Source organism: Chelon labrosus, assembly GCF_963514085.1.
Source record: "Chelon labrosus genome assembly, chromosome: 16".
NCBI lineage: Eukaryota > Metazoa > Chordata > Actinopteri > Mugiliformes > Mugilidae > Chelon > Chelon labrosus.
The window spans coordinates 17,902,123-17,922,021 of NC_140349.1; the positions used below are offsets into that span (position 1 = coordinate 17,902,123).

The 19,899-nt window shown below is 42.6% G+C and overlaps 1 protein-coding gene across 1 annotated transcript in view; it reads right to left on the reverse strand.

Annotated features, from left to right (window-relative positions):
• Positions 1–19,899, reverse strand: part of csmd2 (CUB and Sushi multiple domains 2) — a gene marked incomplete at its 5' end in the record, with an annotated part of 258,538 nt that overhangs the window by 59,725 nt on the left and 178,914 nt on the right. The window contains 10 exons of the mRNA XM_084562774.1: positions 2,172–2,296; positions 3,087–3,290; positions 4,170–4,265; positions 9,310–9,423; positions 11,296–11,412; positions 12,198–12,392; positions 15,689–15,876; positions 16,090–16,228; positions 17,372–17,563; positions 17,718–17,920. Of these exons, the coding sequence (XP_084418900.1) occupies positions 2,172–2,296; positions 3,087–3,290; positions 4,170–4,265; positions 9,310–9,423; positions 11,296–11,412; positions 12,198–12,392; positions 15,689–15,876; positions 16,090–16,228; positions 17,372–17,563; positions 17,718–17,920 (1,573 nt within the window). The remainder of the gene's footprint in view (positions 1–2,171; positions 2,297–3,086; positions 3,291–4,169; positions 4,266–9,309; positions 9,424–11,295; positions 11,413–12,197; positions 12,393–15,688; positions 15,877–16,089; positions 16,229–17,371; positions 17,564–17,717; positions 17,921–19,899) is intronic.

The window sequence follows — 19,899 nt, forward strand, 5'->3', positions numbered from 1 at the left end:
ACACGACATTTTGACCAAGGCACTGCACTCCTCTAAGTTCTTACAACCAAACAGAACACCAAATTGTGTGACGTATGCTTCTCACCAAATACTTAACTTTAAAGTTATTTCACTGTAAATATCTTTCATAACCGATGCAATAGCTGAATTTAAACATCTTTGTTGTAAACAAAATCAACTCAGTGATTATGTCGCTGTTGTCCATCACCACATGAAGCCCATCCAAACCATTTGACTGGTTGGGCAGATCTTTGCTGGGCATAAAAAGCAACTCGAAAAATTTGGGGGCTAATGGAGGCAGAACGCAGTGCTGAATTAACGGTAGAGCTGGCATGAGACACAGATGCTTCTGCGTTACAGGTCACGCCGTGTGGCAGCATGACACTTACGTTTTTGGTTCAGAGTGAACAAGCAAAAGCGGTATAATGAGGTGGTCTTCTTTGCAGCATTATGGGAACTAAATATAGTTTTCAGTAGCTTTACAGAATAATCAACTATTCAAACATTTTTTCCCAGAGTTTAAAGCACATAAAGGGTGAATAATGAAATGCCACAAAGTCTCTCTTTTCCTTTCTAATAACCCTTTCAGAATGTTTTTTTTTTTCTTTTTTTTCAAATGGTGATGCTTTAAACAGCGTGACAGCAGCGGTGAATGCTGAATACAGCAGGGTGAGACTTATTCTACTATTAACCGTTGCCACTGATAAGAACAAGATACTGCATGGTCTAAGAATTGCTTTCTGGATTCTCACAAAAGGTTGTCCAAATGACGGATCCTATTTGGCTGTTGAATTCAGACTAAACAAAAAGGCAGAGCATGCTGACCAAAAGCTGCCAGAGCATTTGCAAATGAAAGTGAATGTGTGAAATGGGCCGCACTATATCTTTGTACTCTGTGTCTAAAATTCGCTCGTTCATGCAGCATTCTATGCTTTCAACTTTTCCCACTCTCTTTCTGTTCCCCCTCGAATCCATTCCTTAGCTCTGTCCTCTGCCTCTGATGGTTATAGATCGGATATGAGCCAATTAAAGGGGCTGTAGGGGCTGTGGTGCACTGGGCTCCCAGGGAGACGAGGCAGATCACAGATTGATCTTTCATTAGGGGGCCACGGCAAATGTGCCAGCACGGCACCTCGCTCCTTTAAGTTCTCTTCTAGATCGTGACACTCCAATCTAATGTGTTTCTGCTAGCTGGTAGAGGGGAGCATTGGACATAGAGAAAGATGACAGTGCGGAAGAGAAGGAATGGTAGGAAAGAAAGAAAGAGAGCAAGAATCTGCTGCAGAGTTTAGACACACAGCAGGAAACTCTCTACAGTTAGCACTTTACATCGTGGTAGCACGGGCAGTAACTGTAGCAATCTGAGAATGTGCCTGTCGTGCCTTTTAAATCTACATACAGCCAGCTCTCTGCTCGTACTTTTGGTCAATTTCACCTCAAAGCGATTGCAATGTTAGTGTGAAGTGCAGCATGCTAAGTACGCCTGTGGGCCATCTCGTGTTTTTGACCTGCAAGGACGGTCAGCTGTAGTGGGGGAGCTAATAGCTGAGGGACGGCACCGAGGTCATTAAACGCACAGGCTGAAGCATACGCCTAAGAACTTTCTGTCAGGCAGATCCTTTGGGACCATGCCCAGGTTCCATGCAGTTCCATCCCACACGCATCAAAGAATAAGAATATGCAAACTGAAATAACTCCCAAGAAAGCAAAGGAAAGTGATTGAAGAGGAAATTATATACACATTTATTTCAGAAAGTGCAATATTAAGTTTCTGGTATGGTGATCTGACAAATTCACTCTTCAAATTATACAGAGATTTATTTAACTACAACTGTGGATGCTATATGCTATTGTGCAATAAAACTGGGACGTTCATGAGTTTTTCTAACATGGCCGTCATATGTCAGAGTTCATTTGTCATATGCATTACTACGGCAGCAGTGATGATACACCATGATATGTGCATCTTATATTTTTTTGTGGATTTAGGCATTTTAAACACAGTGCTTGTCTCCTCATGTGAAAATGTTCCAACTTGATACTACTTTGCAGGAATCACTGCACGTTGGGCTTAGCTGCCACTGAACGTTTTTACCAGAATGAAGAATGAATGAATCCTGACTTCCAGGAGGTATGTTGATGCCAGGTCGAGAAAAGTCTATAATACACACCTGGATACCTGATCCTTCAGGAACCGTTATCTTCCACACACAGTTGAGGCTGTTGAGGTACGGTTCAGGAAAGCCAGGGGATAAGATGGTGCCAGTCCGATGGGTCAGATTACCTCCACATGGAACTGTACGATAAAAGAAAAGGGTTGACTGTTTGCAATGTTCCAAATATATTATGGCTACTGGCTGGATATAATATTACACAAGGAGAGCATACAGTACATGCTTTTAGACAGTGAAAGTGTACAAATGTGTTAATATTACTTAAACTTAGATTCTGTAAACTGGATCAAAAACGTCTGAAAATCATTTCAACCAAAAGAGTTAAACAGCCTGCTGCCTTTTCAGATTGTTTTACGAAAAGCAGTGTTTAGGACAAAATTTCAGTGGTATGGATACACAACAGACATAAACACAAAACTGCTTACATACAGAAACACCTTATAGCGGAAACAATGTAACACTCCTAAGCACTGTTTACAGTCCTCAGACACTGTCTTCCCAGCTTGCTCTGTGCAGTTCGCATCTGGTGACAGCACAGGAGCATCTGCTTCAGCTGTAAGCTGTGCGTGAGAGAGTGTGTCTTTTGTAAATACATGTTGAGATCACCATATGTGTCCGCGTATGTCTGTGTGTATTTGCGACCCTGAACAGCGCCTGCCACCTGTGTGTCGCATGGCTGAATCCCACTGTATCACTGCAGGCAATGGCTTGCAGCCCACGTCTGTGTCGAGACAAGAGTTTGACACTCAAGGCATCCAGCGGGAGAGACAGAGACAGAGGGCGAGGTGGAAGGGAAGAGAGTGAGGAAATAAAGAGCGGAACTGAGAGCAAACCAGTTACACAGAGGGCCCAGGCTGACCTGCGAAGGTGTGTATATGTCTCTGTTCGTTTCTGTTTTGAGTCATGTCCTACCTATACAGCTGGGTATAGAACTGTTCCATTGTGCCAGGGCATTGGGAACCGTTAAACATTCAATGGCACTGGATCCCTCCAGCACGTAACCTGGGCTGCACTCAAAGCGGATCACCGCACCGACGGCAAAGTTGTTACCCATGCGGCGACCATTTCGGGGTTCAGGGACTGAGCTGCACTGGGTGGCACTGGTCCGGGGTACAGCTACGGACAGAGAGAAAGATGGGGTCATTTAACATTTCTCAGTAAAATGGAATGTTTTTGTGCCCCTCTGTGTTGGAATAGGCACCTTACTACTGGTATGAGATGCAACACAGCCTGAAGTTGAAGACAGTGTCCTTACCTTATATGTCTAATATTTATGGCCGTTATAATTAGTTATTATAAGTTGTACGCTTTTATTACATTTGGCTCTGTGTTGTTTTGAATGAATTCATTTCACAGGTGTGAGCTTGTTTATGTGTAATTTACTCTTGGTCTCTCTCTGAAAAGAGATCTCCTGAATACATAACACAAAACGAAGCAAACATTTAATTATCCACAGGTGAATCTCACAATTTGATCAATTAAGTTTATTTATTTATTTATTTATTTAAGCAAAGTTACTATGGGTATCTATTTCAATGTGAGGCCCCGAGCAGATAATACAAAATATAATATTCAGCATCTCTTTGCCTTGGTGCTCCTTCAGCTTACTTACCATAAAATGCAAATATGAATTATTTATTCATTAAACTTTCTCAAGAGCTGCTGTTGCCTTTGGATATCTGCAGCAAATGTCATTTCTGGTACACCGCATTGTTTAAGGGAAATAACAATTCAGACTAAAAGTCTGTGATAGGGGAATGGAGGAACAGGGGAGTTTAAGCACAACCTTTTCACCAGAGCTGAGCATGTGCTTTCCGCCCATGCACACAAAAGCACATCACAGCTGAAACAGTGGCTCAAGGTGAATCCTTGGGAAATCACTCAGCAAGTCATCTATTATGGAGGGGAGCTGGGGCTGTTCGAACAGAGAAAACCCAAAAGGAACAAGGCACAAGAATTTGTTCCTGTGTGGGTGTGCCCGCGTGTTACACTTACCCTGGTAGGCCAGATGGAATCCTCTGGAGCTGGATTGGCCTTTGGAGGAAAAGCGGATCAGGATTTGGTTGGACGTTGCTAATGGCAACGACTCGCCTGAGATGGAGAGCAGGGAAGCAGTTAACAAAATGCTGCCTTCAATTTGTTTCCATGTGGGCACAAACCATTTCTAGTATCCTCATTGCCATGTAATCACCTCTCATGAACAAACATGCCCTCCCTCCCTAAGAGAGGGACTCATTCTGTGTGTCTGGCATGAAAAAGAATTACACTGACTCTAAATCTGCTATGGCTGGGTGAAAGTGGACATAGTGCATGTCTCTGAATATGGATATATTTAGAAGTGCATTACAGGAGAGTGCAAGATATGTCTATATTTGATGTCTTGTTAAGTAGTCTTAGCAATGCAATGGTTTCACAGAGCAACCAACTGTGATGAAAACATAACATGCGTATAGGGCTTCACAGCATCTGATATGTTCTTGGCCTGCGCATACAAATGCATATTGATTATTTTGATTATCCTATATAACCATTATTTTATTGTCACTTATGACTATATTTATCTTCTACGCTTAGAACAATTTTCATCGGGTACATTGTGACTAAATAAGAGTCCTGATTATTGTCACTGATAGCATTGTGTTAAGACGTACAGCTGAGCTTCTGACAGCATTCCTTTTACATACAAGTGATATCATCTGTGCTTAAAAGCTGCTTTTGCTGCTCCATCATGGTAGTACACAAAAGTCCCCAATTAAGAAATGTTCTGGTGGTTTAAAGTGGTGTATCAAGACTTGCAAGGGCTGACGAACCGGCTGCCGGCTTGCTGTGGCTTTAATTCGAGGCCTGTGTGTGAAATACTGAATCAAATTCAAGGTTGAGGCTTTCAAATGCTGAGTAAGGCTCTCTACAATCAAGCTCCTGCTTACGTTTAGGAATTCTTAACAATGTATTGTACAGGCAGTACTCCAGGGTCACCTGATCTGGGCTTACCGGCTGTCCATCTGTCAAAATCCGAGACCTGGGGTGATCAAGCTTTTCTTGTTGTGACTCAAAGGTTTTGGAACATGGAAGATTTGGCAGAGCGTGTACAAGCCTTGTTTTAAATGGCCTTCTGTTGGTGTTTTTGCTCTTTGTGTGTAAAATTGTATTTCGGAATCCTCAATCTAAACTTCAACGCTTGAATGTTTACTGTACTAGTACTCCTCCAAGAATATCTAAATCATTCAGACTATAAATAAAATCTACAGACAGACACTGCAATTACTGCTATTATCTCCTGCTATCCTCATCAGCTCACAGTGTAATTACACACAAGGAAAACCCTTGTGATATAACAACTGTGCTGGAAAATTTGTTGACTGACATAGGACATGATATAAAGTGTGAGCATCTCTGTTTCTGTCTCTCTGTCTTTCTCTCAGTGTGCTGCTGACTGGCTCTCTGCAGTGAATCTCATTACTCCGTGTCTGCTTGCTGTCACACTCTAGTGGGAGGCAGACGTGCTTAACCCCAGAGGCAACATCTGTGGGTGTGTAGGTGGGTGGGTGTGTGTGTTTGTTTGCTAGTCTATCCTGAGGATTCAGGTTTCGCTCGTGTTTTGGTGTGAGGATTTTCTGCACCTTCTAACGTAGCATCCTGAGATAGCTCAAGTGGCACCGTTTTTGTAATGCGTCATCGCCATGACTGTTCAAGTGCCACTGTAGGATCCCCAAGGCATGCTGGGTAGTTTATTAGAGGAAGGCCTGTCGCTGCATGCTGTCATGGTGAAAGTGTTTAATAATTTGCTGTGCGGGGCAGGTATTCATTCAGATAGATCAAACACGTGTCAGCATGTAACTTATCAACCCTCTGGCCCCTTTCCAGCTCCGAACCAGTTTGCATTTAAAATGATCTTCTGCGCTGGCCTGTGAAAGACTCTCAAGGACAGGTGTGACTTTGGTTGAAGGTCAGTGGTCAAAGTGGCAGCTGTTCCCATGTGCTGATTCAGACACAGTAGCCATGGGGCACAATATCAGAGATTAATTTTCCAGCTGTCACACAACAACTCAACCACATATTTAGAGATGAAAAGAATTAGTCCATTGGTGATTACAGGATGTCAACCTTACACTTCATGAATACCTATTTTGATTTTTTTCAGCAGCATGCCAGCAGTGAAACAAAAATGCTATTAGTTGGATTTTAATGTATTCTGTATTCACACTTCAAATTTGCCTTTCCCTCTAAAAAAACAGTTCCAAAATTTGCATTTAGATAAGCCTCCTTGATTTCTAGATTCAGTCCTCTTGTCCATTTTGCCATCTTCTCTAATCCACGCCTTTTATTGGTCGCTTATTCTACTCTCCCTCATTTGATTCCGTTTGTCACCAGTGCCTCCAATAACTCATTCATCATTGCCCCTTCATTCATTCATTCATTCATTCATTCATTCATCTTCTGTAACTGCTTGTCCTGTGAAGTGTTGCAGGGGGCTGGTGCCTTTCCATGCTGTCACTGGGCAAGAGGCGGGGTACACCCTGGACAGGTCGTCAGTCTATCAGACGGCTAACACAGAGAGACAGACAACCATTCACACTCACATGCACACCTACAGCCAACGACCTAACAAGCATGTCTTTGGACAGCATGGACTTTGGACAGTGGGAGGAAGCCGGAGTACCCGGAGAGAACCCACGCACACACAGGCAGAAAGGCCCCTGGATTCGAACTCGGAACCTTCTTGCTGTGAGGCATCAGTGCTAACCACCACTCCACTGTGCCGCCCCATTGCCCTTTAAAAAAGACCAATTCACATTACTAGATATAACAGTAATGACAACATAATGCCTTTCTGAGGCTAATGTAATATGTTTTTCCTAGTAAGCATAATCACGGCACAAAGCTTCGTGTTGTGACGACTGTAATTTACCATGCTTGGCAAACATGTCCTGCCATTCATGAAAACACTCATTACCTGTAAATATATTTACTATACATAACAGCAGCTTATATTTACTGAGAACTGATGATTTTCCTGCTTTATGAGGCTGTAAAAGCTGATATGTATTCAGGCTGCATTATAAGCTTCAGTGTACCTGCCTGCTCGATGCAGGTACAAGCTTCCAGATTATGCCTAATTCATGCTAGTTACTGTGTGCACCAGCTCAAAAGCAGTGTGTGGGCTAAAAATCTCTTTTCCCATGCCAAAGTATGTCAGCTCTGCTCCTGCCATGGCTGGTTAGACGGCTCTGTGAACCCACCGCCAGGAGTCCCCAGTTAATATAGCGTCCTGTTTATTGAGCTGCAAGCTGGATTTTCTGAGGCCGTCCTGGACGCAAACCAAAGTAATCATTTTGCTTTTGTCAAGCCACAGGTTGGGGCACGCTGAGACGGAGAGCTGCCCTAAAGTCCCACCCCTCTACAAAGGTTGAACCTTCCTTACTCAAGCTATTTTATACAGTAGCAATGTATTGTAGCCATTTATCACATCAATGTGTCAACATAATAACTGGCCTTATTCTTCACTTTTTCTGTTTCAGTGTTATAATTGTCTTTCTTTTGCCTTTTATACATTCTCATATACAACTGCTTTACTTAATTCTTCTATATTTGTGTATATGTGTTGTACTGAGGGTGGACATCCAGTTTGGCAAAAGAAGGCAATTTGGGCCGCCCTCACTTCATTTAGGTAAATCGGTATTATGCTCAGACACAAATAAAAAGGATATAAGTAAACGTTTTTGATATTTTCGATGTTTTAGAATTATTAAAATATACTTAAATGTTAAGTTACAATGACAATCATGCTCTGTCTGTTTTAACTAATATATATCTCTATATTAAATCACGTCCAATCACAGGGATAGGACTCGATGTGTTAGGATTGGGGTTTGAGCACCTTTCACTGAAAAAGGATTTGACTGACCAACTACTAAAGCCCAGGACATGCTAACTTTTTTGTTTGTTTTCCTCAGGGGGATTATCTGTTACAGTGTTCAGTGAAGTGTGTGTTTGTGTGTGATATTAGCCTGTTATTAACACATTGTGGTTTTCCACACTTGACTTTGATACAGATCACATTACATTTGAATAGGAGAATATTAATGACCTTCTGCTCTAATAACAAATGAATTTAGAACATGTCAACAACATTCGGGGAAAAAAACAAAGAGTGGATAAACTCTTGGGGCCTGTCATAAAATGTGCATGCTAGTTAAGCATAATGTAGATTTGTACTGCATTGAATATGAAACATTCCAATACCGTTTTGTTCTCACATGCTCACTTAAAGTATTACTTTCCTGGGTGTATGTGTGCTTAGTTGTTTCACAATAAAACTGAAAAAGAACTACATCTGACCTATTGACCATGTATATATGTACACATGCAAGGATTTTGTTCTCTGCATTTAACCCATCCATTTGGACACACAGAGAGCAGTGAGCACACCTGGACTACTGAACAGCCTTACAAGGCTCCATACATACAAAATAGTAACCTCTGGTGAGGTAAATAAAGGCCCTGGTCACTGTTTGAGGAAATGTCTGTAAAGGTTCTTAGTCATCCAGGTACATTTTGTGAAAACGTTTCATTTCCCCACTCATCCAAGTCAATTCTTGAGTCTTAACATCTGTCCCATATGAGTTTCACCCCCATTCACACTTGAGTCTTTGGCCAACAATGGGGTGTTAGAAAACCAATCATTGGGGAAAGGAAACAGTTTCCTCCAACTACAAGTAAATATTTGGTTGTTAACAAACTCTTGTCATGCAGTTCTTGAGCCTGTCTGCTTATATGTTATTCCTGTGACGCTTTAAATTGTGTTAAATTGTGTTACAGCTCACTGAAGCCCACCTGCAGCTGTGGCTGCTCTGTCTGTGTCAGCAATTTGACTCAGAGTTTAACTGGATCCTTATGAAAGGGATAAGGCCTAGGCAACATTTCATTTAGTCCCCTGTCATGTAAAAAATAATGGCTGGGAGATCAAATAGTCAGATTAACTTGCTGATTTGGTACAAGCTGCTATAGAATAAGAACAAGTGTGTATGAGTCATTTCTTGCTTGCAGTTCCATATAAATAGCTTCTATTTTCTCTGTTAAGTTTGATACCCGGCAACCTGAATGTACGCAGGCATCTGAGTGTGTGTTCAAGTACCTGTGTGTGCTCCAGACAGTGAGCTTAGAACACGGGAGGTTTGTTTTTCCCCATCGTAAACCTCCACAATGTCATTCAGAGCTGTCTGGAAGAAGGCAAACTGACTGAAGACCACTGGAAAAGAGAGACATGGACAGAAAAGACTGAAATTAGCTAAAATTGGAGACTGCAACAGTCACACTGAAAGCTCTACAATTCATTTAAAATGTCTCAGAACAAAATCCATAAAAAAGAAGTCTGTACTATCTACATTCAAAAGAATATTATCAACACCAATTTCAATCAAAATGTCTTCTTTAAAGGAGGGTGGATAATACCGCCGGTTATGACAACACAACCAAAAACTGATATTACAAGGGAGATCAGCAATCCTGTCTCAGCTTGATGGCCTGTCAGTAGATGAAAGACTTTGCAATGACAGCCAATCTGTTGTACAATGTGCAGCTAAAACTCCACTATGGTGCTTTCATCCTTTCAACCCACCCTTTCTACTGCTATTGCCTGAACATATTCAGCCCTTTCACATTCAATCTATGTCTAGTCTAGACGTGGTAAATATTGCAGGTTAAAGAGAAGGATGAGGAGACTAAGGAAGAGAGGAAGAGGGCAGAGGGGAGAGGGGATGAGTGCCCTCCATTAGGTGAGCTGACAGGACCATATCTTCACTTGTTCAACATGACTCAGCATCTGTAATCGCCTACTCATCTCCAGCGGTTTACTTTATTTGTACTTCCTCTTCATCTGCGTCAGCGATAAGAGAAACCAGTGGCTGCACTGACACCCACCCTGTCCTCTGAATTGAAGAAAATAGCCTTTCATTAGAGCTGGTGCATCAGACTAATGAGAAGCGGCAAGAATGGAGGCGACAGCATTTGTGGCTCTGCACGACAAAGTGAGTTGCCTTGGGCCTCGCTGTCATTTTCTAGGAAAATGCAAATGTGGACTTTAATTATTTCAATTTCCTCCCTCGCCTTGACTTCGCAGAGTAAAACATGCTGCCGGAAGGGTCCAAAAGGGATGGGTGTCCAGTCGTTTTGGAGCAGCACGGGACCTCTGAATGAGCCTCATGACCTCGAACGTGCAGAATTCTGGGGTGAGGTACCCCAAAGCCAACCACGGCTGCTGATGCTTTTTGTGTAATTTAACAATGATAGGACTTGAGCTCTCCCCCACAGAGCCATGATGCTGATAACTCATTAAAGAGCCAGAGGCAAGAGAAAAAGGAAGCAGGAGATAAAAGGCGAGAAAGATAGACAGCCTGACAGAGAAAGCGAAGCAGAGTGAGTGAAAGTAACTGAAGCATGTTTGCTTCTTCAATTTGCATGTTTGAGCTGTGTCACACGTCCACATTGTTTTGCTTTCCGAATAATTTGCTGCTCCTACAGCAGCGGATCACATATTGGAAGCAAACTGTGACCTTTAAGATGGAAATGCCAAAAAGTAGCGAAACTCTGGGAAACACTGAATCTTCCAGACACCAATTATTTTTTAGTGTGTGTGTGTCTCTGATAGACAGATTGTATGTCTGCTGTGTAAAATGGAGATTAAATTGCACTACAAAATGTAATGTGAAAAATATATGTATAGCAGTGAGACAGATGAATATGGAGATTATCAATCACTGTGTGATAGAAAAATACTAAAAATGCATTCAGCAAAACCTTTGACCGGCGACTAAAATCATTTAATTTCAATCTAAAGAAACAGAGTGTAGGAGCTTTTACAAGTTTACCATAAACTAGTTTTCTCCTCCATACCTGTCACTAAGAATATTCATTTATGCTCAACCATTTTCCTCCTTTTTTCCCATTATTTTCAGCAATGGAAAAAATATTCAGCATCCAGTGAGGCACTTGAGTATAATTTGAGCCTCATTGTATCTTAATTAAGCACAAATAATTACCCGCCTTTATACACTCAAACATGCACAATTAAAAATTTGCCAGTGAAAATAGTACGGTAACGCACTGTTCCTCCTCGGCTTACCGTAATCCTCGGGCACAACTACGGAGTACAAACAGGTTCGGGCACTGCTGTAGTTGCCAGGGTAACCAGGAGACAAGACCACTCCCTCTAAACCGGAGTACTGTCCACCACACGGAGCTGCAGAGATGAGACATGAAGAGACAACTAAAAACAGGATCGGGAAAACAAAGAAGAAAGGTCTGAAGCAGATAGTGGACCGTTCCCTTTCTACCCCCACCTCCAACTTTCATCCCCTCTGTTCCATCACTCCTAAATTACTTTTCTTGTCTGATTGGGCTTTGGGTGGAAGATGTCCCCCGTGTTTGCCACAGTGAAATTGCAATGTTTTCCAAGTGTCCGTCTGGGTTAGCCTTGGTGTCATGAGGCCCGAATCTCCTCTCCTGGTTAAAGCCCCTAAAATGCTTTGTGTGTGTGTGTGTGTGTGTGTGTGTGTGTGTGTGTGTGCTCGTATCTTTGTGGTGGTGCTGAATACAGATAAATGAATGTGCACTTTGCTTGCGTGAAAATGTGTGTGGTATGAGCACGTCTTCCATCTGACATATAACTGAGGCTTCACACTGCGAGAGCCAGGCTCCGTGGTGTCTTTTTACAGCTTTCCAGGGGAATATGCACAGCGTGTGTTATGGGAATATCAGAGAGCAGTCAGAATGACGCAGGCATCGCTGTGAGTGTGAGAAGATATGCAAAATAAGCAGCTCTCTTCAAATTGCAGATTAAATTAAAGCTACGCTCTCACGTCTATTAATATCACCGAAACCCACACGGCTCTATGCATATATACCTGCAGGACAAAGCTCTGTGGAAGCACAACACAGTCACATATGCGTGTTCACATGTGATGGATCTATATGCACTGATGTGATTTGTGTTCCTAACAACAGACTCCAGATGTCAGTGTTTACCAATGCAGATGGGTTTGGGTCTGTTCCAGCTCGGCTTGCCGTCTCCCCCCATGATGCAAGTGAGCGTCGCGTCTCCCTCTAGCGTGTAGCCACTGTCGCAGTGGTAGGTGACGGTGGAGCCCAGCTTGAGATCGGTGCCCACCCGCGTCCCGTTGCGCACCAGGCCAGGCTCGAAGCAAGACTCCCTAGGGTTCTCTGTGGAGAGAGGTAACACGGTGGAAAATCAGAGACAGAAGGGAGCACATGTTGGTATTCAATAAAAGGATTTTTGCATCAAGCTGCAGCAGTGATAGCGGAACAGAAATTGTTTTCTGCCTCAGGTTGCTGATATACTTAGATTTGTGACTTCCTTCCTTTGTGGGTGCATTTACTCCTTTCACTCTCTCCCTGCTTCCTGCAACTATGTGCTTTCCTCTTTCAGTAAATATATCTCACTGACTGCCACTTTTCTCTCTAGCCCTTGACGGTGGCCTTTCATCTGTGGCTGCTGGGGTATGTATGGCTGTGGAGACAGACAGGCAGCTGATTGAGAGTGGCGTGGCTCTGGCCCAAGGTCTGCTGACTGCACACAACCGCCCCTCAAACAACGCTTCACTGTGCAGCCAACTAGAGAAGACAATGCACATACGCAAGCTTTCTTCCTCAGCTCCCCAACACACACACACACACCTACCTATACTAGCATATCCTGCCAAACTTCACTCACTCACACAGTGCATCTAACCGCATATCAATCACCACTCCTCAGGCCGTAAGAAAGATGTCTCGCTCGATTTACCGTCGCATTGTTTTCAGGTGGAAACGTGAGAGGAGGCCTGTCAAATTGGCACACTTCACACCCTTGCAGCAAAAATAAACATAGGAAAAAAAAAATATGCCCAAAGCAACTAAGCTCAATCTTAAATGCGGTCCTCTCTGTTCTTGCAGCAAACTTCAATATTTAATGACTTAACACACATAAGGGAAGGTGAGTCGAATGTTTTCTCTTGTCAGGAAAATTATGGTTCACCGCTCTACAAAGAACAAAAAATAATAAAACAAGTAAAAAAATCTGTGCTGAAGACTGAACTGCCTCAGCATGGATTGGCTGAAAGCAAATTTCAAAAAAGGAACATTTTAACAGTGCTCGCATTGAATGAGCACTTATCTCTAAAGGTTCATTGGGATGTCATCAAAGAAGACTATTTGCTTCTCTTTAATTCTAATAGTATTCACAAATGCCATATTAGAATTGGATTTTTTGATATGATGAAATGCTTACATTTGATATGTTTACATTTTCACTTGTGTGACCTTTAAATAAGTATGTGTCATACAGAAAATGTCTTACGTATTTTACATAAGCCTGCAAATTGTTCTGTGTTTGTAGAAACCAGTAAAAAGTTCACGTCAAATCAAAATTCTAATCCAGTATTAATTAACGTATTAATAATGGACATATATCACTTTAGATAAATGTCTAGTTTCTAGGCTGAAAGGTGGACACCATCTGACCAAACAGGAGGCATCCCCTCAGCACTTCACGGAGTACTGGGGCCAGACATGTGGTCTGTCTGTCACTCAGAGCACCTGTTCTAGACAGGCTGAGCCCTTGTGTGCGCTGATTTAGACCTGAACCTTCCCTTGCCATCTCCCCAATTAAACCGGCACACCTAAAAAGAGACAGCGGAGGCGTGATAGATGTAGCAGGCATTGGGCATGTACTGACCCTTGACTATGAGCTAGCCAAGAGAAAGCCGGCTGCCACAATGAATGTGACCGATTTAACAAGCCTCGCCTTGGGACATTTCGTAGGTGCGAGAGAAAATGAGAGAGAGGCATCATCTGTTTTGAAAAATACTCAAAGGAGTTTAGGTGACGTGATGTGAAGTGAAAAAGAGCCTCTGACTCGGTGAAGGTATCAGATTAGACAGATAGGAATATGAGGGCACTTGTATGTGCGTGTTATCTTTGCATAAATGTCCTTGTCTACGTCCGGGTGTGTTATTCAAATGTGGCTCAGCCATGGAAAGTTTTCCAGCCCATATATTTCCCTGGAGAGCCCAATCAAACATGGCCAGAGACAAGGAAACAGAAAGACATAAAGACTGCTTGGTAAAGAGGCTGACAGCACCTCGGGCAGATTTTGTAATGCAATTTTCAGTGTGCGGGCTGACCAAATACTAGCAGGGGCCAACTCGTCAACTCGCTGCTTCCTCACCAAACAGACCCAAAGTCGCAGCCAAACATGCTTTTGTGCCACGTTGTTTGTCTGAAACTGAGGAGGTAATTTATGTATTATTTGGTTATGGTTCATTAGTGTGGAGAATTGGAAGTGGGGTGAGGGAGTTTTTCTGAGCCACACACTGGGTCCATCTGCTCAACCAGATTGGCCATACAATATCACACACTGTATCACACACTGCGGAGAATATTGCTGCAAGTGAGTTAAGGGGTAGGCTCTGTAACGCTGTCTTTCCAAACGACCGTGTTTCACTCCATTTATGTATAGCTTGAAAATGAATTGCAGAGCTGTATTGCTAAACAGTTAGTGTTCTAAAATCGTCTGAACTGCTTATATAGATCAAATCCCGTCGGAACAGTGAGATCGGGGTCGATGCGTAATTGGTTAAATGTCTGATACCTTAAACAGCTCTAATTGAGGCCCTGAGATTTAGGAAGATTTAACACTGTTCTCTCAAGCAAAGCTCTTAACAAAGATGCCCTGTCTAATTTAGAGCTTGTTCAGCGTCTGTATATTTGTTAAGAGAAGGCTTTAGCACACAGGCACTGAGGCATTCCACTACAAGGCTGAAACGCAAACGCTGAAAACACAGATGTGTTGTGCCATCCTCAAACCAACTCTCAAGGACGTCTGTGATCATTCTGCACCATGTGTGCAGTGCAGAGTGCCTCATGTGAACAAATAAATTTGGGTCCCCCAAACACTTAACTGTGGTCAGCCAAGCTTAGACGTGAGACAACAAAACATTGTTTGCTATAATTTATCAGAAGCCTTTTGTGCAGCTGCACCAATCAAAAAGAGCTTAAGCACACATGCTGTCGCCTCTTTATTTCCATAATTCTTTGTGTTACGACACTACCAGAGGAGGTGCACATCAATAACGACACCCGAGCAGACATTGGCACAAATGGGAGGGTGGTGATCAGGATGCTGCGGCACAGGCACCCTATTCTATCACTGAAGCATTTGTCACACCACTAATCTCACTCGCTTTGGACTAGACACAAGAGAAACTTTAAAAGAAACAATCTGCAAGGTCGATAAGCAGCACAGGGTAAATCCACTGTCAGTCTGCCAGAGGAAGATTTTTAAAACATCAATTGTTCAGGGGATAAAGTCACACAACCTATTTAAAAGTCACTGTTTTGTTCAGAATCATAAAAAGACACAGCAAGACACAATTCAAGTTTCCACCAACTTTATAGTTTCATGCAAGTTGCCAAATACTGTATTTGTTTAAGTTATTCCTCTAACCAAAAGAACATACCCGTGTACTGCAGCACAAATCCATTGCTGCTGAGGGAAGCATCACTGCGGAAAGCCAGGAAGAGTGTGTTGGAGCTGCTCTCAATGCGATCTGGAACATCCGTGCCATAGAAGCTACCCAACAAGGGGCTGAGGGAGTCTGGCCCATCATAGATGTGCAAGAAGTCATAGCTGGGCTCCAAGCTGAACCTGGTTACACACGTTTACATAAATGATCAGAATACTAATGAGCTGCAAACAAAATAGCAACTTAACATGCTTAGACATTAACTTGTTTAATTTGAAAATAGGTGTTGGGGTAAAAAGACAAAATATCACAATGCTATACAGAAAAAGCAGACCAATGGTATCAATGCTCAGCTGAACGGTCAAAACACGTGTTGTAAAGCTACTGAAGCTTACTGGTTGAAGCTCAGAGAAATGACATAGTCCTGTGTGACAGTGACTGTCCAGTCACACTCCCTCCCATGGGGGTATGGTTCAGGGTAGTCTGGAGACAGAATCAGCCCGCTAGGACCTGTCAGGTTCCCGCCACATGGAGCTACAGAAAAGGAGACATTCATTACAATCCACTGCAGTGTTATCTAACAGTAAATAATAAAAGACAGCTGTTGGCCAACACAGTTGAAAAAGATCCAAAGAACAAACTGATCTAATGTTGTCATTACCAATTTAAAAAGTGATTTGACTAATAAAGATTTTCTGTCTTATGCGCCTTCACCTATAAAAAGTAAAATAGTAGTAAATACAAATTGGTAAAGAGGAAAAGAGTTGACAGATGAAAGAAGTGACAGAAAAACAAAAAAGAACGTAAGTAAGTAGGCCATTTCGTAGTTTTAACTATTACTAACCTGTGGTGTACGGCTTCCTTATAGGAAGATGCAGCAACTGATGACTGGAATTACTGAGACACAGCTAACACGTACTGACACTGACTTGTCTTATTCTGACCTGTAAGTGTCAGAGAACTGTCCACCGCCTCACCCAAAGATGAACTAAGCTAAGCACTAATTAAACCAGGCAGCTAATTACAAGGTCTTAATTGCCAGTGTTAATTACTACACATTGCTTTGTAACAGAGCACTGTGTGGGATCATACATTAAAAGCAGACTGTAAAGAGTATGGGTCTGACTGAGAGGTCTGCGTAGTTACTGAGGAGCAGGATAATCACATCCCTCTGTCTGCAGCAGTGACTTCAGTAAATGTCTGGGGAACGTCGCAATCTGGTTTGCCACTTAAGATTCACTTAAGGAGTCTGTTAAGTAATCGAGTTAGGTATATATATTGTCTACCTGTTCCACAAAAGTTGGGATGGTATAGAGAAGACTGTATTAGGCAGGCTGCAGGGTATGACACGCTTGATAAGACAGTTTTTATTTTCCTAGCCTTCCCTTCAGTTTCTACTGTCTTGTGTTGTGATCGAGTCACTGAAGCATAAGCAGGACTGCTCTTGGTGAAAATAAGTTCACTGAGTGTAGTTGCACATCAAAGTTTCAAGAAGCTGTGTGATTCAGCACATGTTTGAGGGCAAAAAGAGGGCGGTGAAAATGTGACCTCAGAGAAAGCTGCCTAAGAGTTATTCAGCAGTGGTAATGGGTATGTGACGACTTTCAGATTAGCTGTGATGCTAATCCATGTAGGATTTAGGCATGATTAATGACATCATGCTGCGCTTATAGAGACCTGTGCATGTAGGAGGGTCTGGCTGCCAGAAGAAGCGACCGTTGATCTCCGCGCAAGTGATCCTGTTTGCCCCCTGTAAGATGTAGCCAGGATCACACTGGAACACCACATGGTCCCCGGGTTCCCTGCTGTCGCCGCCGCGGGTCCCATTAGTAGGCATGCCCGGGTCGTTGCAGGAGGTTGCAGTAGAGACTAGAGGAGCAAACGACGGCTTAACAAGTGAAATGACATAAAGCTGGCCCTGAGCTACAACATGAGAAGGAGGGAGTGGTGAATTTGGTCCCGCACAATCTTGTTTCCACATTTCCATAACTCCCCCAATCAGTCTACTATCATTGGTTCTCACCAGAGAACTGCAGAGCAAAACCCTGCTTGCTGGTGAAGAAGTCAGTGGTGAACTGCAGGCTGACGGTGTTGAAGGTGCTGTGAGCGTCTGGGGGCAGCACTGAGCCACTCAGCTCCCTCAGCAGGACCCCTCCATCCTGGGGCCCATCCCAGATCCTAAGCACATCGTGGACCTCTTCCGTGTGGAAAACCAGGAAATGCAGACTGTTAAAAGGAAAAGACAAAATACTTTAAAGGTCAGGACAGTTGACAGTCCACGCTCTCTGAAATGAATTTCATCCCTATGCACTTACCCTTAAAATTAATGTTTTAACAAAGCAACCTTGGACAGACAAAAAGCTGTTGGCACACTCCTATTTGCATTTAATTTTGTTAAAACAAACCATGGTTCCTTTCGGTAAATCAGAATTGTAGCAGAATTGTGTCTGTTTTGTTAAAAGATTAAAATTGAAAATAATAATAAAGCAGGTAAAATCTATTTTTACATATTTTTTTTTTTTTTACTATTTCTAAAATGTATTAAATGGTGAGTCAGAGAAAATGAAGGGGAAATAACTGGATTAAATCAGGGTATTCAAGAGAACACAAGGTAATGATGTGATTAAAGACGAGAATATAGGAATAGAGGAAAGACAAAACGCAGTTAAGGCCAAAACAAATAACATTTTACAGTGAATCACAGACGCCAGAATCAGAGCATTCAGTGGTTGTTCCACAATGTCAGTCAAGCAGATACGTCTGCCACGGCATTTAATGGTTTCAGTCTAGACATCAGAAAGATGACACTGTCAAAACATCTACCCTTCACTTTGGCTTAGACAGCTGTCAGCCAGCTGGTGGTCCGACGGATGCGAAATGCACTGTAGCTGTGTACGTGTGTGCTTGTTTGAGCTGCAGCTTCAGTGCAGTGGATTCATAATTATATATTGCTGTTGAGTCTTGTGTGTGAGCACGTGTAAGTATGTGTTTCGGGCAGGCTCAGCAGGACTAAAGGGATAGAAAGCGAATAAATGAGAGAGGGATGGTGATGTTGACATGGACTACTCAATATAAAAGGACTTATTTAAAGACAAACTATATTCCCAGTAGCTTTTTCTTGCCTGCAAACAAACCTCAAGTGCTAACAAAAAAAATATAAAAATAGGGCTGATTTATGTCAACTCATTTCATTTGCACTTTAGATTTTTTTTTCCCTCTGGAACACACTGCTGCATTCCATGCCATCAAAATAAGAGAACAGAGTGGAACGCAGTTAGATGAAAACAAGCAGCAATCTCTCAAATATAAAGCCAACACGGAAGTGCAGTTGTCAGTCCCCGTAGACCCTCATGTTGAAATGGACAAGTTTACAGAAGAAATAATCCCGCTTCCACTCTTGTACAAAAGTGGTTTTGATCTCTTGAGTTAATTTCCCCCTTCTTGACAACTGTAAATGTATTAAGGCTTTAAGTTATGTACGATTAAGCATGGTTGCTCTGAGTGAGAAGTGGGTGCCATCGCATGTTGCTAGCCGTCTGACGCCTATCTCTTCTCCACTCATGCTCCACAAGAAGTTAGGTGGTGTAATTTTTTTGTGTTAATCCAAAGCAAAGAGGTGTTATAATTAGTGCAATAAAACATGTACAAAGCACTAGATTTTATTCATTTTGTTTTGGTTGAGATATGTTTATTCTGCCACTTTGCCCAGAAGCCCGAGCGATCTTATTATAAAATCTGTCCAGCATATTTTTAAATTCAGTGAGTTGAATAGTAATCTCCACAGTCATCCATAGGAAATTGCGGTACTTTATGTGCTCTTAGTATCCTTGTCCCTTCACACGCGCACAAGCACGCGCACACTCTTACACACACAAATAAAGCCTTAAGCAACAGATGATGCAGAGGAGAAACAGCAACCCACTGATATGTCGGGTTTAGCAACAAGTTCCCACCGTTTCTGCATAATTGGTGTCAGGCTCCGATTCTCATACTGCGTGATGTGTGAGCAGCAGCCAGAGGCTACTCGACAATGTGTGTGGATACTGTATGTAACCTACTTGACAAGCCCCGTCGTAATGCCCGTGAAAGAAGCGCACATAAAACAAACAGATCCAGACAAGTGCACCAGTAACTATTCACACAAATGTAGGCTGATAGGTATTTTTGAAGGGTAGGCCATACAGAAGCTCCCACGCTTGCCAAAC